At 52.3% G+C, this 24,049-nt stretch overlaps 12 protein-coding genes across 12 annotated transcripts; 6 read left to right on the top strand and 6 right to left on the bottom strand.

Moving 5' to 3' along the window:
- Positions 1–59: 59 nt before the first annotated feature.
- GCG54_00000716 (Secondary metabolism regulator laeA) lies at positions 60–1,443 on the top strand (the record flags this gene model as incomplete). Its single annotated transcript, XM_045400850.1, has 6 exons — positions 60–220; positions 273–518; positions 582–671; positions 724–775; positions 826–911; positions 972–1,443. The coding sequence occupies 6 exons, from the start codon at positions 60–62 to the stop codon at positions 1,441–1,443; spliced, it is 1,107 nt and encodes a 368-aa protein (XP_045263523.1).
- Positions 1,444–1,730: 287 nt separating this feature from the next.
- GCG54_00000715 (putative acetyltransferase) lies at positions 1,731–2,447 on the bottom strand (the record flags this gene model as incomplete). Its single annotated transcript, XM_045400849.1, has 2 exons — positions 1,731–2,040; positions 2,098–2,447. The coding sequence occupies 2 exons, from the start codon at positions 2,445–2,447 to the stop codon at positions 1,731–1,733; spliced, it is 660 nt and encodes a 219-aa protein (XP_045263522.1).
- A 746-nt stretch (positions 2,448–3,193) lies between these two features.
- On the bottom strand, positions 3,194–5,346 carry GCG54_00000714 (putative transporter SEO1; the record flags this gene model as incomplete). The annotated part of the gene is made up of 12 exons (XM_045400848.1): positions 3,194–3,385; positions 3,461–3,561; positions 3,629–3,806; positions 3,861–3,943; positions 3,996–4,046; positions 4,096–4,220; positions 4,274–4,357; positions 4,422–4,625; positions 4,682–4,788; positions 4,845–4,960; positions 5,015–5,137; positions 5,190–5,346. 12 exons carry the CDS (start codon positions 5,344–5,346, stop codon positions 3,194–3,196), a joined length of 1,521 nt encoding a protein of 506 aa, XP_045263521.1.
- Positions 5,347–6,016: 670 nt separating this feature from the next.
- Positions 6,017–7,144, bottom strand: GCG54_00000713 (uncharacterized protein; the record flags this gene model as incomplete). Its single annotated transcript, XM_045400847.1, has 2 exons — positions 6,017–6,908; positions 6,966–7,144. The coding sequence occupies 2 exons, from the start codon at positions 7,142–7,144 to the stop codon at positions 6,017–6,019; spliced, it is 1,071 nt and encodes a 356-aa protein (XP_045263520.1).
- A 1,903-nt stretch (positions 7,145–9,047) lies between these two features.
- GCG54_00000712 (uncharacterized protein) lies at positions 9,048–10,103 on the top strand (the record flags this gene model as incomplete). The annotated part of the gene is made up of 1 exon (XM_045400846.1): positions 9,048–10,103. One exon carries the CDS (start codon positions 9,048–9,050, stop codon positions 10,101–10,103), a length of 1,056 nt encoding a protein of 351 aa, XP_045263519.1.
- A 119-nt stretch (positions 10,104–10,222) lies between these two features.
- Positions 10,223–12,386, bottom strand: GCG54_00000711 (uncharacterized protein; the record flags this gene model as incomplete). Its single annotated transcript, XM_045400845.1, has 2 exons — positions 10,223–10,293; positions 10,388–12,386. 2 exons carry the CDS (start codon positions 12,384–12,386, stop codon positions 10,223–10,225), a joined length of 2,070 nt encoding a protein of 689 aa, XP_045263518.1.
- A 2,112-nt stretch (positions 12,387–14,498) lies between these two features.
- Positions 14,499–16,010, top strand: GCG54_00000710 (Berberine bridge enzyme-like 6; the record flags this gene model as incomplete). The annotated part of the gene is made up of 1 exon (XM_045400844.1): positions 14,499–16,010. The coding sequence occupies one exon, from the start codon at positions 14,499–14,501 to the stop codon at positions 16,008–16,010; it is 1,512 nt and encodes a 503-aa protein (XP_045263517.1).
- Positions 16,011–16,167: 157 nt separating this feature from the next.
- Positions 16,168–17,007, bottom strand: GCG54_00000709 (uncharacterized protein; the record flags this gene model as incomplete). The annotated part of the gene is made up of 1 exon (XM_045400843.1): positions 16,168–17,007. The coding sequence occupies one exon, from the start codon at positions 17,005–17,007 to the stop codon at positions 16,168–16,170; it is 840 nt and encodes a 279-aa protein (XP_045263516.1).
- Positions 17,008–17,259: 252 nt separating this feature from the next.
- GCG54_00000708 (uncharacterized protein) lies at positions 17,260–19,668 on the bottom strand (the record flags this gene model as incomplete). The annotated part of the gene is made up of 3 exons (XM_045400842.1): positions 17,260–18,072; positions 19,248–19,534; positions 19,611–19,668. 3 exons carry the CDS (start codon positions 19,666–19,668, stop codon positions 17,260–17,262), a joined length of 1,158 nt encoding a protein of 385 aa, XP_045263515.1.
- A 692-nt stretch (positions 19,669–20,360) lies between these two features.
- On the top strand, positions 20,361–21,351 carry GCG54_00000707 (uncharacterized protein; the record flags this gene model as incomplete). The annotated part of the gene is made up of 2 exons (XM_045400841.1): positions 20,361–20,667; positions 20,729–21,351. The coding sequence occupies 2 exons, from the start codon at positions 20,361–20,363 to the stop codon at positions 21,349–21,351; spliced, it is 930 nt and encodes a 309-aa protein (XP_045263514.1).
- Positions 21,352–22,191: 840 nt separating this feature from the next.
- GCG54_00000706 (uncharacterized protein) lies at positions 22,192–22,527 on the top strand (the record flags this gene model as incomplete). The annotated part of the gene is made up of 1 exon (XM_045400840.1): positions 22,192–22,527. One exon carries the CDS (start codon positions 22,192–22,194, stop codon positions 22,525–22,527), a length of 336 nt encoding a protein of 111 aa, XP_045263513.1.
- Positions 22,528–23,147: 620 nt separating this feature from the next.
- GCG54_00000705 (uncharacterized protein) lies at positions 23,148–23,760 on the top strand (the record flags this gene model as incomplete). Its single annotated transcript, XM_045400839.1, has 2 exons — positions 23,148–23,676; positions 23,756–23,760. The coding sequence occupies 2 exons, from the start codon at positions 23,148–23,150 to the stop codon at positions 23,758–23,760; spliced, it is 534 nt and encodes a 177-aa protein (XP_045263512.1).
- Positions 23,761–24,049: the final 289 nt, after the last annotated feature.

The raw sequence follows: 24,049 nt of genomic DNA, 5'->3' as shown, positions 1-24,049 counted from the left end.
ATGCATGACGCAGCTGATCAATTCAAGCAGCTCTGATATCACAGTATTAAATTTAGAAAATGGCAGATACCACCGAACAAGCTCCACCGGAATCTATTGAGGCAGGTGTCGCTGGCCAGAGCGAGGACGAGTTCGAGCCCCAAGAATGGGAATCGTCCTCCTCTGGGTCGGCCTCTGTTACGTCATCCATCTTGCAGCATGCTTACGCCAACGGAAGACGGTAAGAAATGATTACGGGCAACTACATTCGTAGCTGTGTTCACAAAGTTTAGGTACCACTATTATCGGGACGGAAAGTATCCCATCCCAAACGACGATGTTGAACAGAACCGCGAAGACATGAAGCACGCCATGGTCATGGAATTAACCGACGGGAAACTCTTCCATGCACCGATTGGCGAAACACCTGAGAAGATTCTGGATCTGGGAACCGGAGTTGGTGAGTCCGAAGTCACAAGACTGATCTTGAGAAAAGCGAACATGTGTTTACAGACTTACAGGTACCTGGGCGATAGAAGGTGTGTCTGATTCTTGCTTGTGGGCAACTCTGTCACATAAAATGCCACAAAGCCATAAGACAGATATCAACTGACAAGCTCTCTGCTAGTTGGGGATCTCTATCCCTCTGCAGAAGTGACTGGCTTAGACTTGTCTCCCATTCAATCGGACTGGTATGTACATGAATTCAGTCTCTGCGTCAGCCCTCCCTCTAACCGTCTCAAGGGTGCCCCCAAATGTTCACTTCATCGTCGATGACGTTGAAGACGAATGGCTTGTAAGATTCTTCTACAAACTGTGCAAGTTTCTGTTGCTAATTGTACGCAGTCTGGCGACAACTTTGACTTCATCCACATGCGGAATCTCGCATCTCTAGTTCATGATCTACCTAAGTTGATTGAACGTGTCTATGCGTAAGCGTGCAAAAGTCGCAGCCCCTACGCCTTTCTATGACGCTAACTGCTCGCTCATAGCAATCTCAAGCCTGGTGCGTGGGTTGAAACTCAGGATTTCAGCGCCAACGTCGCCTGCAATGACGGCACCATGCCAGACGACTGGTATCTCTTGCAGTTCTGGGAGAAGATCCGCCAGGCCATGTCGAAGCTCAATATCGATATACAGGTGGGACCTCGCATCGGTAAAATCATGGAGGAGGCAGGGTTCGTCAACGTTCAGAAGAAGTCGTATAAGGTACCTGTCGGAACTTGGCCCAAGGACAAGACCTTGCGCTTGGTGGGCATGTACATGCGAACCGTGACTGAGGACTTCCTGGGTGCGGCGGCGAGTAAGCCGCTGGCGGCTTTGGGCATGGAACGGACGGAAATTGAGGTCTTTCTTGCCTTGGTCCGAAAAGCGATCAGGGATCCTGAGGTTCATGCGTACGGGACTTACTACTCATGGACTGGACAAAAGCCTCGTAAAACTGAGGGCGAGCAGGATGCGTGAGTGCGTGAGAAAACACGAGAGGTGGGAATCGCTGCTGCCGCATAAGTAGTGACCGAAATAAATTTTGGTCTGAAATATTGTAGCTAAGCCGCTGAAGACGCATCCTCAATCTGACAGGTGATGTGATGATAGTACGAAGCCTTGAGTAGTGTCTATTTGGGTTTTCAAAGAGTCCGTCATTATTGTTGTTACTTCACAGGAATTCGGCAGAGAGTATGTGATCACCAGGTCACATGGGTTTGTGAATAAACCAACGCTTTTGTCATGGACATCTCTCTAATGAAGAATTAATCTATCGGATCTACTTTACCGACAACCTTGGCTGGAACTCCGACAGCAACTGAATAGGGAGGAACATCCTTATTCACAACCGCTCCGGCGCCGATGGTACAGCCCTTGCCAATCGTGACTCCAGGAAGCACCGTAACATTGGCTCCCAGCCAGCAGTCATCCTCAATCGTGATCGGCTCCGCATACTCAATGTTGTCTCTCCGGGACTGCAGGCTAGTCTCATGCGTCGCCGTGATTAGGCTCACACCAGTAGCGAACATGACGCGATCACCAATGGTGACGTGTGCGCAGTCCAGGATGACGGTGCTAAACAATGTTAGGAAAGAACACTTGGAACAATCGCAGAAGAACGAGGCATCTTACTTGAAGTTGGCATAGAACCGGTCTCCAATGGTGATGTTGCAGCCGTAGTCTACTTGCAAGCTCGGCTCAAGGTAAATGTCCTCGCCCACCTTGCCGAACAGCTCCTTGATCATGGCGACCCTCTTGTCGGCGACTTGTTCTGCCGTTGCCTCCTCTTCGGGGACGTAGGTGTTGAACTTCTGAGCCATGCGACGTGCTCGGTTCCGGGCGTGAACCAGCTCGGGAGCCATGCAGCTGTAGAGCATCCCGGAGATCATCTTTTCGTAGTCATCGCACCAGGGGACGTGGGTCAGGGATTTGGCATAGGCCACCGCCTTTTCATTCTTCTCTGTGCGAACTGGGGGAACCATGGTGGCTGTGTAGAAGTTGTCAAGAAGGAGAAATATGAATAAACAGTAAATCGGGATGAAATGCGATGAGCGATGGGCCTCTTTAAATCGAATGGATGGGAAGGGAGCAAACGGTGGTGGTGATGATGTCTGGAGGGGACAGCTGGCCGAATTTCCTCATTGGGTAATAAAACCAATTGGTCGTCTCCACCAGAGCAGCGGCTAAATTTCCGTTGGTTAGTGAAGTTCAGAGGCTTTTGTTGGGCGCCTCAAATGGAAGTATATCCAATCCAGCTGACAAGACGTGCGCTGCTAGCTACGGTGTTGTGTTCCGCCGTCAAGTTATGAGATACCTACAGCGATGTGCTGCGATGGATTGGGGCTAGCGCAGCGCACAGCTAAAGTTCGCGTTGCAGGGCCTAGTTACAGGGGACACATTGCGGTCAGAACACAGCGACTCCCAAGTCTCATACCAAGAACTACAATGACGGTTACACGTGGGCAATTGAGCTCAATTGAACAAAAGGTTTCTCAGGGATTTCACTTTGTGGTGTCTGTCTAGGTTGAGAATACCTAGACCAGTGCGCTTTCTCAGAACTAACCCTGATCTGGAACTCATTGAACCAAATGATTTGAAGTCTTGAAGACTACTGATAGCTGACCAGGCGATTGACCCATCCATTCGATGATCAGGTACTCATCAATCCTCAAACATATCTGTTGGCTGGCGCCCGCTCATAATCATCGCGAAATGCAGCACCAAGTGTCTACACTCCGCCATCAGACTTTTGCCTAGCGAGATCGCGGTTGTAGAAATGCCGAATCAGGAGCGCCGTCAGGGCCGCGCAGGCCCCGAAGCCAGCAGTAATGTAGTTTCCGGTCACGATGTAAGGCTGAAGGTTTGCTGGGAAGGTGAAGATCGGGACCCATGCCGTAAAGATATAGGCGAAAGCGTTCATCTGACAATTAACACCCAAGTCTTAGATTCTGCCGACTTGGAGGGGGAAGGAGAAATGTCGGATAGAATGACTCACCAAGGCAGAGGTGTACGCTCGCTTTTCTGGATCATGCCTGCTGGTCTCGTTCACCCAGGTCCAGGTGATTCCGGCGCAGGTGCCTGAGAGGGCGGTCAAATCTAATGGAGTATGTCATAGTTAGCAACGACGCTGGCGCAGTAGTAATTCCAAGTGGCGAAGCCTTACAGTAAAGAGCCCAGCGACTTCCAATATTCGAGGGATGCACGGGAGTCGCGGCAAGGGCGATGGGAAAGATGATGGCCATGACGCTGGCAAACACCATGCCCGGCCAGCGCGCGGATCCGGGAAGACTGTCGGAAACCCAAGAATTGATGAGTGTGCACACGATTGAGATGATGTTTATCTGAATCATGTTTCAGCCAAGCACGACATCCCAAAAAGTTATGGACGGACTCACGCCGAGAGGGATGATGTTGATTTCAGCGACTGAAAAGACTGGAGGTTTTCCGATAACGTTGTAGCTCTTCACCCAAAAGATCACTAGCTTCTGTTAGTCCAGGATCTAGGGAGGGTCAATGGCTTCGACTCTTACTGGATCCCCCGGATTGACCAAGTTGTGCGAGGAACGCGAAGAATATGGGGACTTTTGGTGTCAGCGAGTGGGACTTTCCTCGATCGATGAGTGCTCCTACATAGATAAACGTGCCAGGTGGTGTGCCATCGTTTGACGTCCGTCCATTTGAAAAGTCCAGTCATCGGCCGAACCTCGCTAGGCATTCTGGCACGAGCCAACTCGACCTCCTTCTCGGTGAAGATCCTAGAAGTTGTGAGAACCTTTTCTTTATGGTTGGGGAAGACGTAGATACGAACCAATTTGCCTTTGCACGGGCTGGTAGCTGAGGCATCGCAAAGGCTGTCCAGACGGCACAAGGAAAGGAAATGCAACCGCATACGCTGAGAGGTCGTCAGCTTCGCCACATTCGTGGGCCCGCAACATCGGTTTAGTTGGAGAACTAACATGTACATCCATCTCCAACCAGGCAGACCGCTGACTCCATCCAATCCCGCATAGACAGCCGCCATGAGGAATCCCGAGAAGAGGGGCCCCACGGACGTGAAAACTTGAATCAAGGTGTTTCGTCGAGCAAGCTCATGAGGTTTGTAGTAGCTTGAGCAGACATACATAACCGCAGGAAAATGGCCCGCTTCAAACAGACCAACGCTGTGAATTGTGAGTTTTACAAACGATCCGAATGAGAAATGAGAAATTCAGCTTACAAGAAGCGGAAGACGTAGAGCTGGTTGACATCTTTGACACCAGCAGTAGCAAAAGTGAAAATGGTCCATGATAACTCGAGGAAAGCGATATAAAGAGGCGCATTGACCTGAAAACTTTCAGTCAGTCTTTGGGGTCCTACACGGGGGCTCTCAGGATTATTACACGGGTGAGAAGCAAGTTGGATGGGATCTGCCCAAACACGTAGGCTGCACTCCAGATAGCATTGGCGTAGTTAAGCTCTTTTCCGTAAAGTGCGAGGTCTTCCTTCATGCCGCTATCTGAAAGGCGTCTTAGCTTATTGTCGCATGGTTAGTTCTGACTGTTGCACATACTGAATGCGTTGGTGATATTGACTTGGTCCAAGTAGCGACACATCACTCCTAAAGCAGAGGAAGAGATGAGAGTCAAATCGAGCTTGGTGAGAAATCTGGCCTCCTCCTTAGGAACATCCAGGGCTTCAATGATCAGCACATTATATATGAAAGGATATCTGGTTGAGAAACGTACTTGACCAGAAGAAGGACTTCCACGTCCTCTTGGACTCCGTGTAGTTTGCGCCATTGGTGGCTCCATGATCGGACTCTTTGGAACGAGCTGGCGATTCTTCATTGCTATGCCGGACGACGGAAACGTTCTTCACGTCTTTCTCTTGAGGTAGTGACATGGTCGTAACAGCCTTGGACGTGTACGCACTGCGCCTGAAGGGGGCATTTGTCTTTTGATCGAGACTGAGCATTGATCTTATCTATCAGGCCAATAGCCACCCTCAAGGCCTCCTACTCTAGGGACAGGTAGGTTGGGGTTCGAATTCAGTGTCGCCTTCAGCGGGTCTCATGGCGACATCGAGCGATGAGTGGCCAGACTTCAATCTGGGGCATCGTCAGCTCATGGTCAGGCATGTCTGCTAGTCATTCAGAATCAATCATTGCTGACATTTACAACCACATTTTATCGTCTATGCCGTACCTGACAACATTAGCGATCGTCGGTTATCAGTGAGGGTGGTTTTGGGCAAGGGCAATCTGCGGCCGGGAAGATGACGCGAGATTGTTCCAACCACCGGGCCATATTCACGATGGCGTGCTTCAGCCCGTCGGGAAAAGTCCGCTTTCTTGTCGCGAATTTCGGGTCAATGCCACGGCAAGGACATGCGCCACGGCGTTCTGTGAAAGGCTCGCGGCAAAGATCACAATCTTGACGGACAACATCTAAGAGAATAGTAAGATCTATGGATAATATTTACATTGAATACAAGATGCCCTCTTTTTCGATGATTACATCATCTACAGAGTTTGCCTCAAACTAGACGTGGAACTACAACGGTGAGGTTTCACTCACTGGGCTGCGAGGAACGCGTCAATGTTGGTGGTGATGTCAACCAGTGGCCACTCCGTACGGTTTCCGGCCAGCGTGCCCGGAATCTTGTCGTCGCCAAACCACTCGGTAACCGCGTAGACACTGCCACCGATCTGTACCGTCGCCGTAGTTGAGCCATCCTCAGCCAGGTATGTGTTAGGGACGGTACCGACGACCGCAGCCGACTCCCACTTCGCATCCGCCGAGTGAAGCACGACCGTGCCATCAACGTTATCGGAGACAAGTATGACGGTGCCCTTGTACCGGGACGGGATCGAAACGCCGTCAAGCGCCGAGCCGATGGTGCTCGCCAACGTCAGTGGGACCCGGGCCGGTGTCGGAGCAGTGGCGTTAGGAGTGGTGTCGAGGTTGAATCGGTAAAGCTGCCCATCGGAGCTGTCTGCGATGAGGATTGACTTGCCGTCAGGCGCAGCTACGAGGCCAGAAAAGCCGTGGATGGTGTGGTCCGCAGGTGTCTTGAGGTACCACGCAGTCGCCTCGGACCCATCGGGGCTGACGTGGATGATGCTGCTGGGGAAGGTGCCGAGAGCATACGTGGTGCCATCGGGGCCGTGAGCTGTATCTTGGAAGCCGCCATAAACGCCGCCAGTTACTTCGGTCAAATTGCGCTGCCAGAGGACCTTCTCCTCCGTGAGATCGTACTTTACGAGGATGTTGTCGCCGGTGATGTTCTGTCCTGCCGTATCGAAAGCGGAGCCGGCGTCAACGATGATGGACAGCCGGCCAAGAGGATCAACGCGGACGCCGCTGGAGTGAAGCTCGCTGTCAAAGCTGAGTCCGGGCAGCTCGATGGTCTTGATCTCGGAGGTGTACGGATTCCAAGTTGCGACGCTTGCGTTGTAGAGGACGCTAGGTAAAGTAGATGAGAAACCGGTGGTTGTTTGGAGCCAGCAGAAGAAATCTTACCTGAAGTAAGCTAGGCAACGTTTCTCGTCAAAGTCAGCGTTCTCGGGGTAGAGCTGAAACGCGTTGACTGTCTTGTTTCCTGACACCGAGCCACATGTCGTATTGAGATGTTTTGTTGGGCATGCTTGGACTGCTGGCAATGCCAGTAGGGGCAGTAGATACGTGAGAAAAGCGGCCATCTTGAACGCGATGATGTGGATAAAAGACAATATGAATCTCCGATGATTGTGGTTTGATTAACCTATTATTCATGGATCTACAAGCGAGGACATCGCGCAACTTATGTACTTACCACAAGTCCCGGGTGCGAAGACTGCCGGTTCTTTCCTGTCTACTTACAAATGAGAGGCCACTTACAAATTCCCGACGTAGACATGCGCGTCAATCTCATTTCTCGTAATGCTACAATGGTTCCTAACAGGGAGAACGAGAACCCGCAATCATGGGTGTAGCCGGTTACGGCAGTGCAAAGTTGACTCGTGCTTAGGGATGTAGGATAGGAGAAAACTTGGTGAGCTGGTTGTTCAGCCCTACGGACTCAAATTGCATCCGACGGGAGCTAATTGGCAACAAGCTTTTTACACGATCCCTACGCCCAGCAAATCTGCTTCTTATTCGACAAAGATTCGATTCATAACAGCCATTGGTTTTCCAGGTGTTCACTCTCCTCACGGACGAAAATATCGACATTGTGACAAGTATCTACTGCTGCTCCCACCGACGTTCCCGCCGAGCCTTTCAACATCCAAATACGGATGGGATGACATGAAATACGGCGGCCGCGGGGCATTTCAGAGCGGAAAAAGGGAATGCAAAAAATACAGCAGAACAACAAGCATATGTTCTATCAGTATTGTCTGGTTCAATTGAGCCAATAATCGCCTCTTCACTGATCATGGTAGTTGGGATGAGTAACGCCCAGCCATCCACTAGCTTGTTCGGGAAGTTTTATCCAGACCCATCAGCGCACTGCCGCTGTCAATTTCAAGGGTGACCAAGTTTCGATCTTGGGAGCTTGGCTTTTAAATATCCGTATTGAGCACATCTTAATGACCCCAAGAAATCCGACTTCCGAGGCACCACATGATGAATTTCTGCCTCGAGAGTCCTTCTCTTCACGATCTCCGTTAGGTTAACTCACGCTTAGGGAAGACTTCTACAGGCTACTAGAGAATCTTCCTAATAGAGACAGGAGGGTTGCGAGCAGACCGAGGGCCAATCTGAGTAAAAATTGAGTGCATCGTCTTTCGACAACGAAAGCAAAAACGAAAAATGAAAGGGACGAGACTCGAACTCGCGCGGGTTGCCCCACCAGGAAACAGATGTTAAGCTGACCTTAACCTGGCGCCATAACCAACTCGGCCACCCTTCCGTGTGATGGTCCTTGAACCGGTGATGGTGTCCCGGCAGTATTCCGGGGATTTTGATGGGACCTGCAGAAATTTCGACATTGGTGTTGTGGGGTATGGCGAGGTGGATTTCACGAGAGCCCTATCCAGAGGACTAGCGCCCAAAGACCGTCGGACTCCGGACCCGGGAGCTCAGGATTGAAAAAGACGGGCGCGCATCAAGACTGCACCGCTACAGGGATGGCGAGCAAGAAGGTATTCCTTCAAGATTGCTGGAAGATATTCGGTACCTTAGTCATGTGCAACCCCAACTCGGGTCGTTCGATTGCAATGATGGTGATGTCATATCAGGACCCTGAATGCAAGCTACAGGGAGCTTTGATGCGGAACGTCGAATCCTTTAGTGCTTATTATGGCTTGCCGAACTGCCGATTCGCGCTTAGCATTGCAGGTCGCGTACCGTGGCAATCTCAAAGGCCCGGCGATAAAATGGTGTTAACCCGGACTCAATGTACGTACCACGGGTTAAGACCGTGTTTGATACAGCTTAGTTCCGCCGCTCCGTTGATGTAATGGCGGATTTGCGAAGACGCAGGCGTTGATAAGAGGACCTGGATCTTCCAACTCGAGAATCAAGCCAAGACCACAATCGCGACAATTCCACCTTATTAAGCTTGTTAGAATAACACCTGCTGAAACACCAACAGAAAAGACTGCACGCAGCGATTTCAAGATGTCACCAACGAAAGGTCTCGTCCTTGTCACGGGCTCGAATGGATTCATCGGCGCTCGAACTGTTGAGGCATTCCTGAATGCTGGATATTCCGTCAGGGCAGCAACTCGTTCGCAATCGTCGGCTTCTGGTTTGCTCGACGCACTCCCAACGTTTTCCGAGTCTGGTCAGCTATCAATATCTCTCGTGCCCGATATCACCGTCCCAGGTGCCTTCAACGAGGCTGTCAAGGGAGTCACAGCCATCGCCCACCTCGCAAGCCCCGTCAACTTCAAGATCACAGACGCGGATCTCATCATCACCTCAGCCGTCAAAGGCACAACCGGCATCTTGGACTCCGCTCTACGAGAACCAAGTTTGAAGTCGTTCGTCTACATGTCATCGATCGTGGCAGTGCGCGGCCAGGGAGAAAAGTACCAAGGCCGTAGCGTTACAGAGGAAGACTGGAACGACGAGGCAGAAGACACGCTCGCGAGGCTCGGCGACGCCGCCACCGGCCACAACCTCTACGTCGTCAGCAAAATCAGAGCCGAGCGCGCATTCTGGGACTTCCAGACCAAGAACGCAGATAAGATCAAGTTCACCATGACGGCAATCAACCCAGTCTGGGTTGCGGGGCCGCCTCTGATTTTGCCCGAAGACCCGAACAAGCTGAGCGATACCGCGATTGTCGCCTACCAGATCATGGACGGCCAGACTGTACCGCCGGCGGGACCTGGCAATGGAACTCACGTCGACGTCCGGGATGTTGCTCGGCTGATCACGTTTGCGGTGGATCACCCGGACATTACTGATGGCCAGCGGTACATTGCGGGCGGTAATGGCAACTTCGCCAACGTTCAAGCGTACAGCGATGTTCTTCGCAAGGCTTATCCTAACAGGCGGGATATCATTGTTGAAGGCGAACCAGGGAAAGGTTATCTTGAAGACTATAGCGAGCCCCCTGAATCTAGGAAGGTGGATGCGAGCAAGGCGGTGAAGACAACAGGCCAGAACTGGATACCGTTTGAGAAGACGTTACTGGATGCAGCAAAGGCATATGAGAGATACTTCTAAGAGACGCTATGTGTTGACTCGAAAGAAGACCTCAACCGTCGAACGTAAGGATGGTTTGCTAGTTTGTGTGAACAAACGCAAGGGTAGTCATTACTATATTTAGCTTATAGACTCAACAGTCACTGCTCTGACCCGTCCACTCCGACTTGATCTGACAACTCGCACATGAGCATCTTGATCGCACAATTGACTTTCAACATGGGAGTCAGACGACTGCGTCGCACCCTCCAATACCCACGCAGTTTCATCCGACACAATTTGAGCAATTCCCTGCCAGTAATTACCTTGGCTAGAGTACCTGCACTGCACCATGAAGATGAGGATCAAAGTCAGGCCGACTGCCATATTCAATGCAACCACACCAAACACAACCATAAGACCACGAAAGCTCTGCGGCGTCAGCACGTTAAGAGACGAAGTCAACACTGCGTTTCCCTTGACGTCGAACTGCGGGAGCGCATCGTTGATGATCGAGCCTGACAAAGCTGTCAAAGTGGACTGCATCGCCACACCAGGTCTGTTGGTCGCGTTGAGAATGTCGGAGAAGATGGCTTGGTATTCGACATTAGGCTTTACGTGGGAGATTCCGCTTCCGAGCGGATCCATGAAGATCGAGATGTTATCGCGCGGCGAGTTGTAGAGATCGTTGATGATTTTGTTAGTGAGATACTGCGTGGCGTTGAGATGTTGTCGATTTTGAACGAAGTCGACGCTGTAGATGCCACGCCGGGTTGTGGTGTTGGATCGAGGCCCAATACCCAGTTGCCGTTGGACTTTGCGAGTATCCCATACCTTTCCGTCGGCGTCCCAGGTCACTTTAGGTTCTGTCAAGTCCTTTTCACTCGAGACCTTGACGTCGGCAAAATTGATAGCGACTTGTTGAAAGCAGATCGTCATGTCCAGCCTCAGAACGCCCTTGTCGATCCGTCTGCCCTCGGGGGTGAGTTCGGAGATAGGGCGTTCGTATGTGATCCACTCCCCGTCAGTGTATGAGACGTTTGGCAAGGCGAGGTTGACGCTCAAGAAGCGTCCATCAGAGCTCCTCCACAACTCATGTGTTCCGTTCGTGCGAAAGAACAAGAAAGCCTCCGACCAAGCTGTCACAGGCTCACCTGAAATCGTGAAGTTTTGGGCGCTTGCTCTGGCGTTGCTGCCGTCTGGCAGGCATAGACCGTTCGTCAGACCCTGCTTGGCTTGTGCTTCGGTATATTGGAATTGTGGGAGGGAGCAATTGAAGGACGAAGGGAAGCACGTCCCGTCCTCGCAACCTGGTGGTAATTGCAGCCCCGCCTCGCTAAACGTTGCCTGGATTGATATGTTGCCAACAAGTGCGAGGTAGAAAGACAGCAGACTGGTTGAGGAAGGGGGCACTGTCATGGATAGGGCGGCGGAGACTGAGGGACGCATGCAAACGAACCGGGAGTCAAATCCGTAGCCTTTGCCTTCGTAAGCGCGCAATGATGACATTCTCTCCGAAGAAACAGGCAGAAAGACTCTGTTCAAGACCCCCGTGTCGCTAACCCCCAGGTTGTTTGGCGTGGAGTTCCCTGATGACGGCACCTCACCAAAGGGAACATACGCTCTGGGCCGCAAAATCCAGTCATTCGTTTGTCGATTGAGTGAAATCACATCCTGACTCATGTGTAGTCTCAAAGTACTATCGCGGGCATCTCCGACCAAAGATGCTAGCCGCAGATCTGAGACCAGGAGTGTCGAAGAGAACTGGACCGCAAGAGTAGTCAGGAGCAGGATGATCACGAGCGCCGCCTGTAAGATAGACTTGCGGGCAGAGGATACAAGCAGCCATGCCAGTCTCAGAGGGCCATCGTTCGCGCAGCGAATCATGGAGATTTCGGCAACCCTGTACAGAGGTACCCCGTGTCTTTCCAATATGATGCCGGCGACGAGGCTTGTGTAGATTGCTGATTGTGCAGTGACTGCGCTTCGAAGAAGGACCGTTGACAGGGTGATTGCTTGTGTGATGTATTGGTCGAGCATGATCCGCCTCCAGGCGACGGAGGCAGTCCTCCCATCTTCGAAGCCTTCGCCGGACCACAGGAAGAGAAGAAAGCCGAGAATTCCCAGTATGAGCGTCGTTCCACCGCCGATAATTATCATGCCGTATTGCCCCAATCCATACTGCAGCCGGTGCAGGTAGCTTCTGGACTCATCTTTCGTCTCGTCGATTTCTGATTTGAATGTTGCTTTTGGAGACTTCGCAAATGTCACCTTCTGAGCAGGCTGGACAGACGCCTCAGTCTGGGGGAAGAACGAGTACCCCATCCTTCTAACGCATGCTCAAAGCTGTGCACATGCGAAGATTGGATGGAGCTCAGATGACACCAGGCAACAGACAGCTGCCATCATTTCCAACGCTCAGAGGACGGCCATGGATATACATAAGCATAATCAAACTCGACAAGCCGCACCCTCGTCACCTACGCGGGGGAGCTCGTTCCCGTCCCACCACGCTGTCTTGAATCAAGCAAACATGCATGCTTCAAAACGGGTCTCCCCGCATCACAAAGACGCAACGAATGGCGCGCTCTCGTCAAGTCTGCCTTGCCGTATTAGACTCAACGACGACATGGAGCTGCTACAGTCGGCTCCAGAGTGTCGGGGCAGGTATTGGTCAATTTGAGTTGTTGGTCCGTGAATCCCGCCGCACCTTATCGACAAACATCGTGATGCATGAATGGCAGGTGGGAACTGTTCGTCGAAAAGGGGGTGTTGGGAGGACGTGCGTGGGTGAGGTTGCAGGGGTTCTCTGGCAGATGGCGTCGCAGAGCGTACGGCGAAGCTCGAGATGCTTGCACCGATCCTACGCGACGGGTCTTGATATCCATGGCAAGCGAAACTCTGATACGGCGAGCTTGGTGATTGCGCGCTGTGATGGGAGACGGGACCAACATGATGACAATTGTGAGAGTGCGCTCGTTTATCACATAGGTGCTGGAAGAGGCAATCCGACTGAGTCGGTGTTCGCTCGGTTTCGGAGACGCCAATAGTCTCAAATATACGCTACAACATTAAGTGAGGTGGTTAATAGAGCGCCAATATAGCTTGCAAACCAAGTACATGCCAAGCAAGGCGCTTGGAAAACTTGAACGGGCAGAAAAGGAAATGGAAGATGCGGGATGAACTCAACGGCCCGCAACCAAAAATTAGACTTTGGTTCGTGTTGAGCGCGGGGTAAGCGCCCATTCTTAGGTGCTGCACGTTAACAAAGGCAAAAAAGAAAAAGAAAAAGAAAGGGAAAGCAGCATGCAGCTGCCACCAACTGGCCTGAATCAATGCACAACACTATCGTGGAGCAACAAGTCCTTTGAACTACACAGACAAGAAGGCAAAAGATGAGGTCGAGCCCGGGTTCGAACCGGGGTTGCCGGAAGTTTTGATACGATCAAAATCCGGAGTGATAACCACTACACTACACAACCGAGGATTGCTGCTGAACAGGCGGAGTCCCTGTTCCGTGATTGGCCGGAGGACAGAGCAACTGATGAAGCCTTGCGACCGGCGTAAAGCCGACGTGATCGACACGCCTCTCCTTGTCAGCGGCAGAAACCTCGCCGAAAATCTGCTCAAGGAAAATCACTCTCCACAACTCCCTCAATTCATGTTGAGGCTCTTGGGGCCCGCGATCGCGAACACTGCAACCTCATCTCGCAGAGTTGTCTTGGCACTCACCTTGACGGGGCACTGGAATATTCTCAAGACATGCTGCGCCCTGAAACCAAGCAGCCGGGACACGCCTGAAATGCGCCCTTCGTCATCTGTTTGGTGCGAATTCTCCCCGTCCAGAACCTACAATGCCATCCGCAATATCTCTCAGGAGATGGTATGTCTTGGCAGCACGATGCTCCAGAGTGGCAGTGCGCCGACTTTCAATGGTCCTGCAGAGGTCTCTAAGGCGCTTTACGGCGCATTATGAACACAACTCCCCAGAAATCTCGGGGGAACAATGACTCGAGCGCCTGTGGGCGGACTTTTGACATGCCCGCCCGCTTGGTACATCCCTGGCGGGGGCCAAACTCTATCTCAATAGGGTGAGGAAACAATCTAAGAAACTTTCTGCATCTTGATTGAAGTTGGGACGATGGGGGAATTGCTACGGCCAAGCTGCCCCTTTCCATTACAACCTTACTGATGGTTCATCCAGAGTCCGGCAGTCCCGGTTGACGAGACCGACCGGCGAATGCCTCCGCATGGTGCGATTTACCCGGTGGGAGTGATGATTGTGGACGATGCCAAGAAATCACCATTGGAATTAGGGGGGCTATATGAGATGCGTATAAAGAGTAGCATGACGCTCTGGCATCACCAAGTGCTCGTCGAAGCTTTCCAAGCACGGAATTCCAACTCCAGTCTCTCTTTCGTCTGACCTCCGACATCATGGTCCGTCTTTCCAGCTTCGTCGCCTTCGCCGCGGCATCCCTCGCCCCGTTCACCCAGGCCCAAGACCTGGAGACATGTCTTGAGACGGCGGGTCTCATCACCTCGTTCCCCGAGACCAACGCCTCGTTCCCTAACGACATCCGTTCATGGCAGCGCCGTATCACCCCCACCCCGGCCGGTGTCGCCTGGCCGCGCACCACACCTGAGGTGGCCGCCGCCCTTGCCTGTGCCCGGGAGGCCAAGGTCCTCGTCGCCGCTCGTGATGGTGGCCACTGCTACGGCTCTTACAGCTTGCCCACTGCCGGCCTCACCATCAACATGACCCATTTCCAGAACGTCAGCTATGACGATACCACTGGCCTGCTTACCTATGGCGGCGGTGGTTTGGTGAGCCCCGTGGTCAGCTGGCTCTGGAAGGAGCACGGCGCCCGTTTCCCTCACGTCCGCGCCAACATGGTCGGTCTTGCCGGCTCCTCCATCGGAGGTGGCTTCGGCTCCCTCTCCCGCATGCTCGGAACTCCCATGGACTACCTCGAGGGTGCCACGTACATGCTGTACAACGGCACCATCGCCGAGTGCTCTCGCACCAAGAACCCCGACCTCTTCTGGGCTCTCCAGGGTGCCGGCAGCTCCTACGGCATCATCCTTGACCTGACCACCAAGACCTGGAAGCCTACTTTCGAGAAGGCTATCGACTACACCATCACTCTCAACGACACCTCGCTCACCGCCGGCGTTGACGCCCTCCTCGCCATCCAGGAACACGTCATCATCGGCGAGTGGCCCGATGAGCTGACCCTCCGCTGGTCCCTCACTGCGCCGCCCTTCACCGGCTCCGGCTTCTACTGGGGCAACCCCGATGACTTCGACGCGCTGATGGCGCCCCTCATGGCCAAGCTCCCTGCTGGCACCAACCTCACCCGCAACATCAACGACTTCTGGGCCACCGAGAACGTCGCCACTCCCTCTATCGACATCCCCGTCGACACCTACCCGCCCCGCAGCTTCTACCTCCAGGCCCTCGTCCTCCGCGCCGACCAGCCCTTCACCAAGGAGTCCGCCAGCGCGCTCTACGAGCACACCACCCTCGCCTTCAACCGCACCGACCTGACCAAGTTCGGCTTCATCGACCTGTGGGGCGGCAAGCCCGCCCGCGCCCTCAAGGACGAGGACACCTCCTTCGCCCACGCCAACAGCCTCTGGCTCATCCGCTGGGAGGGCCGTCTCGCCACCGGCCTCACCGACTTCCCCGCCGACGGCCTGACTTACATGCAGAACGGCCTCGAGCCCTTCCGCCAGCAGTTGACCACCGAGGGAGTGCCTCTGCGCGGTTTCGTCAACTACCGCGACACCGCCTTGTCTGTTGACCAGTGGAGCGAGCGTCTGTACGGCAAGAACTACGCCAAACTGCAGCAGTTGAAGACCGTCTATGACCCTGAGGGCATGTTCACTGCTCATCCTCAGAGCATCCCTCTTCCTGGCCAGGAGCCCCCTGCCGCGATCAACTAAGCCGGCGTGTTCAAATCTCAGAAACTTGATGTATATACTTCAGGCTTCAGACTATTATGAGTCCAGCCAAAACATATTGAGAAATTGTATTGAAACGTTTCCTTATCAAAAGCATGGCGTGCTTGTGTTACAATCAATTCTATTTAAGCACCCGACCTCATGCCGCTAGCTTGCCTCCTGATAGTATCCTTCTCGCCGTATCCTTCATCGCATTCATCGCAACAAGATACAAACTAGGGCCGACACTGATTCTAGCTACCCCAATCTTGCCAAGTTCGTCCGTTGACAATGAATCAGGTCGATCGCCCAGCTTCACTGCAACCCGGCCCGATAGCTCCCGCACAAGAAGTTCAACCTCCGACATCCGCAAGCCCCGGCCCGTACCACCCCAGTAGAAGACCGTCGTCGCTCCCGCTTCAAGGTACTTCCTGCCCCTCTCAACAGCTTCCTTCAGCGCTCTCTCATCATGATTGGAGTAGTACGGTTCTAAACGGAAGATATCGCATCTCGCATTGATGACAAAGTCAGGGCACCCGGCCTCCCTTGCTGCTGCAAGAGCCCTGTTGAGACGCTTGACCTGAGTGTCGGCGCCGTACAACGACCCCTCAATGCCTTGTCCAAACCCAGCCGACGGGATGCTGTCTTCGATATTCGCGCCCACGGCTCCAAGCTCAATGACCCTCTTCACAACGCCTTCGATGCTTTCGCCGTAGCCGTCTTGGATGTCGACGGTGAGCGGAAGCCCTGCAGTCTTGACGGCGGGGGCGATCTGCGCGATGGCGGCTAGGTTTTGCTCCAACGTGAGGTCCTCGTCTTTGATTCCCAAAATTGCAGCAATGGCCCACGAGGCTGTCGCTATCGCCTTCACGGGCTTCGACTCGCTGGTATTGAGAGAAAGAACGGCATTGAGGGATGCGAGATCCCATACATTGGAGAGGACGAGTGGCTTCGAGGGGGCATGGAGTTCCTTCAGCTCCTTTGCTAGATGGTTTGTCATGGCTTTTGGCGGGTGTTTGGCTTCAGCATAGATGTCTGAGGGTTGATCAAAAGATGAGAACTACAAAGTCGTGCGATGATTGAAGGTTGGATCATGGCGATGACTCTTCACGGGGAGCCCCTCACAACACGCTAGTGGTAAACGAAGGGCGCGCTTCACTTTCCCGACGCAAGCCGCTGCGAGACCGGCGCACTTAGACGGCATCAATCGACAACTGAATTAAATCAAGCATTGGAGACATTCTCAAGCAGGCTACTTGACTTCGAGACTTCTTTCATCATACGGATCACCCTTCCCATGCTGATGCTCTTTTCCCATCTTGTCATATGGATCACCCGGCTTCTGCCCACCGCCTCCGTGATGCCCACTCTCCTCATGCTTGTGTGGCTTGGCAACATGCAGCTCATCAGAATGCAGCGCAACACCAGCCTCGGCCGCGATACTATCCAATGGATCCCGCATTAACATCATCGTCATGCAGTGATTAATATGCATCAACGTGTCGTAACGCTTCTCAATCACCAGTATCCCATCATCCCCACACGAAGCCCCATCCACCCCCCTCGCACACCGCGCCGCTTCCCACATCTTGCGCCAGTAAAAGACGCAGTGTACAAGGTGCCATTCGTGGGTAGTGAAGAATCGTGCATGCTGGCCGCGTCTCGCCGCCTCGGGTAGCTGGCTGACTTCCTCGAGCGTCATGGGGTGCGTCTGGTTCTGGTCGTGCCAGTATCCCCAGGTGTTGCCTGTCATGTCGGGCTCATTCGGGCCCAGAGACTCGAACTCTGCGGTGAGTTTGGCGGAGCGGCAATGTGGTGGAAGCCATGCTGCGGCGAGGGAATCATATACACAGCTGTTGGCGCGCGCTTCTTCGATGGTCTCGCCGCAGTTGCATGATACAGGATGTTGCTTTTGGGTTAGAGAAAGGTGAGGTACCAGTAGGGAGAAGAGCCCATATCCAGCAAGAATCGTGATTATGACGCGTACTGCGATGATCGAAAGTGTTTTTACAATGGAGGTTGTGGGTAGAGATCCTGAGTCTCCTCCGTTGGAATCTGGCTTTCCCTCTTCATTTGCGGATAATTGGGTGTATGTGACGCCTCTTGGTTTTGTCCAAGGCAGGATGATGTCTCGGAAACTGTAAACAGGAATGATTAGAGCCCACATCCAGTATCTTCGTCACTATTGAACTCACAATTTCGACATGTTGGCGCCTCGCTAAATTTTCTCTATCTTTGCTCGGCTCCTTTGGTGGGTGCGAGCAAATGCGTCGAAGAATGCGTTTTCTTTCGAACCGCCAAAGAAACGAAAGCTTTAGTCGTCATCGAGGGTGCTAACATAACCATCCATCATCTCCGCCTTCGTAACCCATGTAAGCTTCCTCCGACTGTTCCCGTTCGTGTTATTCGCTTCGAGATAAGCACCTCGCCTAATGCCAGGATTCCGCCAAGACGCCGGTTCGGGTTGAAGGATTCGGCGGAACTTGCCAATTGCTCAACTCTGACAACCTCTCATCCTGAGCGCAAGGCGGACCCCCGCGCCCTAAACCAAAGGAAGAAGCTCGCATTGCAAAATCTACCAGACTTCGGCCCGCCTCGCGGATCGGATCTAGTACGCAGTGCTGCCGATGGCGGGCTGATATGACGCGGCATGGTTGCACGCGCACTTTTGTCATTCATCCATCTGCATGCAAGAAAGCGTTGCTGCCTGTTTGGTTCGAGAGCATACTGTGTCATAGTTGGATATGGTCTGATGCTTGGTATGACAAGGCGGCCGGTAGCCTGCCCAACTTCCTGTAGTACGGGAGCACCAGTGGTGCCGGTTTTGCCACTCCAGCTATCTCGTTTGGGCGAGGTTACATGGGCATCAGCAACTAATTAGATCAGCAGCATGCACTTGTCCACATTATCCAATGACACAGTTAGTAGAAGTATTGCAGCGACAACCAGCGCTTCTTTCTATCATAATTCAGTTACGAAGGTTACGTGTTATTTCATGAATTGGAATCGAGCGTTACTTAATGAGCGTCTTACAGTACCAGCGGCATGTGAATCCCCCCGAAAGGAATATCAACATCCTCAACTAAATACTAAGGTGTTGCTTGATACTACGTTGAACCTATCCACCACTTTGGTCCTATGGATAGTGTTCATTGTCGTCAACCTTGTACCAGACCAGATTTCCACTCTTGATCAAACATGTAACGTCTCCGACCAGAATGAAATGGCTTAAGCCTTGACATGGGCCTCCCTTTTAGGATAGAAGGGGATAGCCTCAGCCTCAGCATCAGCGCCACGCTTCGGGTAGAACGGGATGGCCTCAGCCTCAGCGTCGGCACCCCTCTTGGGATAGAATGGGATGGCCTCAGCTTCCGCAACAGCATCTCTCTTGGGGTAGAAGGGAATTGCCTCTGCTTCAGCATTTGCACCACGCTTCGGGTAGAAAGGGATAGCCTCAGCTTCGGCATCAGCACCTCTCTTGGGGTAGAAGGGGATTGCTTCGGCCTCGGCATCAGCTCCTCTTACATCTGCGAACGTAGTAATTGTCAGCGCCTATCCTGTGTAAGATGCACATATTCTCATGTAGTGGCAGTAAGACCATACCAAGAGGGGCAGCGGCGGCAAACCCAATAGCAGCAAGAATCAGATACTGAGCGCGCATAATGAAGGTTTCTGGTTGCCCGTGAGTGTTGATCTGGATATGATAAATGACCAAGAGCAAAGCTTGCGGATTCTGATTGCGTAAAGAAGAAGGACAAAGATCCAAAATTTGGAGCAGAGGCATTATCCTGATAAATAATGAATTCGAGACGTAGACTTACATCACCATCTTTGAAATAGTCTCGATGGTGACATACGTCGCTATCTTACCGTAGCCAATCGCTATCAGTTATCTAAACGCCAGGAAGGATTCCTGCAGAATTGCGGCGTAACAGGACTAGCCACCATTTGCCCCAACAGTCATGTCAGGAAGGCCTTCAATTCCGCCAGACTCCGCATACATACCAGAAGTGGAAGGTTGCAACGGCAACATGCGGCTTCGTGGGACCTGATGGCGAGAACAACCCCTACTGGATTTGCCTGCTAGGGAGCGAATACGCGAAGGATGATGGCGGGGCAGTAGGATCTGGGTTCTCGCAGTTAAGCATGATCGAGGGCGGCATACCAGTTTCGGGGCCGCACCCTTTGCCTGGCTTGTAAAAGAGGGGAAGGTGACCTGTCTTTCCAGCTTCACGCGCATTCGTAGGAGCATGCGTTTTTTGATGAACACTTGGCCACTCTCCATGACTCCCATGCACCTCCTTACCTCCGTTCTTCTTAGACTTCCAATTTCACATATACCGCCTTTGAGTCATGGTGAAGCATAACGGCAGACAGTCGACGGATTTTCAAGGGATCATGGACGATGAAGAGACTTCCTCTAGCAGCCATGACGACTCCGTCAATTTGGAAAAGGCTCTTCTTCCAGTCAATCAGGATACTATACAGCGCTCAAAGAGAGAGATCAACCAGAACCGACTTCCGCCTCTGCTGCGACCAACAACATGGTTGACATTTTTCAACATTGGGATATTTGTTGCGTCATGTGTCGTATGGACAAAGACATCATCAAAGCAAACCCTCAAAGACCAGGACTTGTGGAAAGCAACATCGTTCTATTGTAAGCTCATTCTTACCATCAGCCTCAAACTTGAGATCTTATCTTGTTAATGAGTGAAAAGCGCCCATATTGGAAAGATTCGAAATCCCAAAAATCACACGAGTCACCAACGGCACTCTATACGACAAAAGGCCGCCGTCTATCCTTCGCCAACGTATTGGAAAGGAAGCGGACGACGAATGGCACCGGATCGGTGATCATGTATGGCCGATGGTCATTGGGGCGGAAGACGTCCGGCGCTTGGGGAAAGACCCGGGCGTTGCGGTAAAGATCCCAGATGACCTCGGCTACGGCTCGGACGCCTACATTGCCCAGACAGAGGTTTTCCATCATCTGCACTGTCTCGATATGCTGAGGAGGGAGGTCTCTTACGAGCACTACTATGAGGAAAAGGAAGGGCCGAAGCCAGGAGGAGCGCAGCATCAAGCGCACATTGGCCACTGCTTCGACATACTTGCCCAGGCAATCAAGTGCACGGGTAGTGTCGACATGATCACGTTCAACTGGGTGGAAAACTGGGACCAGCCATTTCCAGATTTCATGAACCGCAAAGTCTGCCGGAACTTCGATGCCTTGTTGGACTGGGTGAATGATAACGCGATGGACCCGCAAGTATTTCAGAGGATGAAGACGCCTCCTTCGGGATGGCCGGTGCTACCGGAACCAGGTCCAGCCGGTGAATGAGAACAGACGGACTTTGATAGGAGCTCGTATCTTCCGAAGCCACGTAGAAACTGTGGTAGTTGTACAGACAAACGTGGTGGTGACATCATACGTCGATCAAGGGCCCTTGTGTCCTTGTGCATCGTGATATGGATTTCCACACGAAACTCTTCATGCAAACAACACATGGTATCACGTATGCAGTTACACAGTTCCTTGCATTCGTGCCGTGGTCCAGTGGACGAAGCAAATCAAGCATCTAGACTCGAACCCTCCAGCCCTATGCACCGTGGCCTGATGTGAGGAGGGAAAGTGTGACGTTTTATGACAGAAGGTACGGCAGCATTAGGTGGACTAGATATGACTCTACGTATCTATAGCTATTGTTGGCGAGGATTTCTTCCTTTGGCTGAAGCCGACAAGCTCGTGGGGCAGGATTTCACCCCCTTCGAAGCTTGAGGGTGCAGCCATGTGTAAGTGCTACCACGGACCCAGCTTTCCAGATCATGTGGCCTTCTCAAAAGACTGTTGTAGGCGGCTTGCAGACTATGTCGGACGGATTGTAACTTGAGATCGGGCATCCCGCCCGTCGCACACAATACGAGAGGCGAACCTACAGAGAAGCCTCCGAGCACGCTCTCGTTCATAAAGGCACCTTATGAATCGTTCGGACTAAAGTTTACATCCAACATTTCGATTATCCACTTGAGTTTGAAGCAGTTTGACTGTTGAAATCATAGTCCCACAACCTATTCAAACTATTTGACTTCATGCAAGTGTTGTACAGAGGCTCTGGTTTGGTCTACTAGCTAATCATTCGCAGTGAGACGCAACCAAGACAAACCCCATTGCTTCAACATCATGAGGTCCTCCTTGCTGATCTCAGTCACCTCGCTCGCGCATACATCGTTGGCTGTTTACTGCGAAGCATCGGCGTACCTTGGCACAGGTCAAGTTGGCAGATGCACTGGTCAACATTTAAGTAGGGCGAACCAGACACGACCTGGAACGAGCCGCTGTTTTCCAGCAATGAATGGGGCTTGTGGAATCGTTGCAGACCAGGAGGGGGGCTGCAATTGCACGATCAACTTCTTCTCTGGCGGCGACTGCAATAGGACTTCAGTTGGGCAGTTGTCTTGTCACAACATCGGTGCCGTGAAACAGATCAACTTTGATCACTTTAACATTCGTTGCTAGTTGCTGCCAGCCTATATATCAGACTGAGATTTGGAGAGGTTCCCCTGGTGAACAGTTGAATAGCTCACTATGAAGCTTTAAAGACTGTCAGTTTGAATAGCGTGATTCGGGCGCAAAAGTCGGGAGATCTTAGAAAAGATTTCCTGCTTAATCAATAGCCCTGGTCTTATATGTAATGTTACCTATCAGGTCCTACAATGAAAGTTCAGAAATTGGATTGAAACCTGCACCTACTACTAGCGATGCGCTTAACTTCTGCGTCACCAAGTCACCGCTGACCCGTCTCATAGCCCCCGCCACGCTGTAATAATGTGATGCTAGCATATCTTCTCTTGCATCGATGAGGTGGAGGGCTTTCACCGCTTGCTACCCCACTGAGTACACCTGCTGGTGCCACTTTAGTACACTCTGTATTCCTACCCATTGGTCGAAATCAATTGTTTACCCGATGCGAAAGCTGATATTTGACGCAATATGCAGGGGTGGGAAAGAAAACATTCACGCTCCTATGAAGTTTTCCCACCGCATACTGAAGAGAGCCTCTTTGGTAAGAAACGACACAGCATCGACACAAAATACCGAGAAATTGCCGGCAAGCTTTACAGTCAGATTGAGAGAATATGCCGCCTCGTAAGGACTATCCTGACTGGTTTTTCCGCTGGCTCGATTGGAATGCAGACCAAGGGACAAACACTTCCTACGATTTCCCCGACCTCTTCGACGACGACCTCTCGGAGCTTTCTCCGTCCGACTGGGATTGCGGCTGTGACAGCGACGATTCCGACTGCGAAATCCAATGCTTGCCCCCACCTGTCCACCCGGCGCCTACATCTCGCAGTGGCCAGTACTCAATGGCGAATAACTACAAGTTTGCGAATAAAGTGCGAGAGCGCTACAAACGAGAGGTGCGCTTCGAGAAGAAATTTGCCGAGAGGACCCAGAAACGCGAGACAGTATACGAACGGAAATACTATGAGATCCGCCTGAAGAAACTTTCCAAGATGGAGGCCGCCATCGCGAACATCCGCAAGAATTCATCGGTCCAACCCCACAAGATGCCATCCGTCCAAGACCTCAGGGAAAAGGAGTATAACCTCATCTCCATCACCCCACATGCGAAAGAACATCTGGCTATGACCATGTTCGGCAGTACGCTCAGCCTGGAGAAATGTCACATCAGGGGGTATACACGGACACATCTGGATGCTCATTTGACGCTTGGCAACAGAGTGATGTCTGGTACGGGTGACCAGCCCTTCCTCGGCCCCAGTGAAGATGGGAAGATGGCAGTTCCAATGAAGTCGTACCACGACCTGAGGGTCACGTTTCACAGCATAGACTATATCGAGGTCGAGATTCCGATGAGCATCATCCGCAGATATCAATGGATCTTACCCGAGAGGGAAGGGGGCCACCGTAAATTCCTGGGAGACAGGGGAAGGCCTGAATTTGTTGATGGCGGATCCGGTGTGCCTGAGTACCTGACCTTTTACGGGGTTAGAAACACTCAGAAACGGGATGC

The sequence above is a fragment of the Colletotrichum gloeosporioides genome, assembly GCF_011800055.1.
Source record: "Colletotrichum gloeosporioides strain Lc1 chromosome Unknown consensus_50, whole genome shotgun sequence".
Classification (NCBI taxonomy): Eukaryota; Fungi; Ascomycota; class Sordariomycetes; order Glomerellales; family Glomerellaceae; genus Colletotrichum; species Colletotrichum gloeosporioides.
The sequence above is the reverse complement of the archived record's forward strand: the minus strand, read 5'-3'. Positions and strand labels throughout refer to the sequence as shown.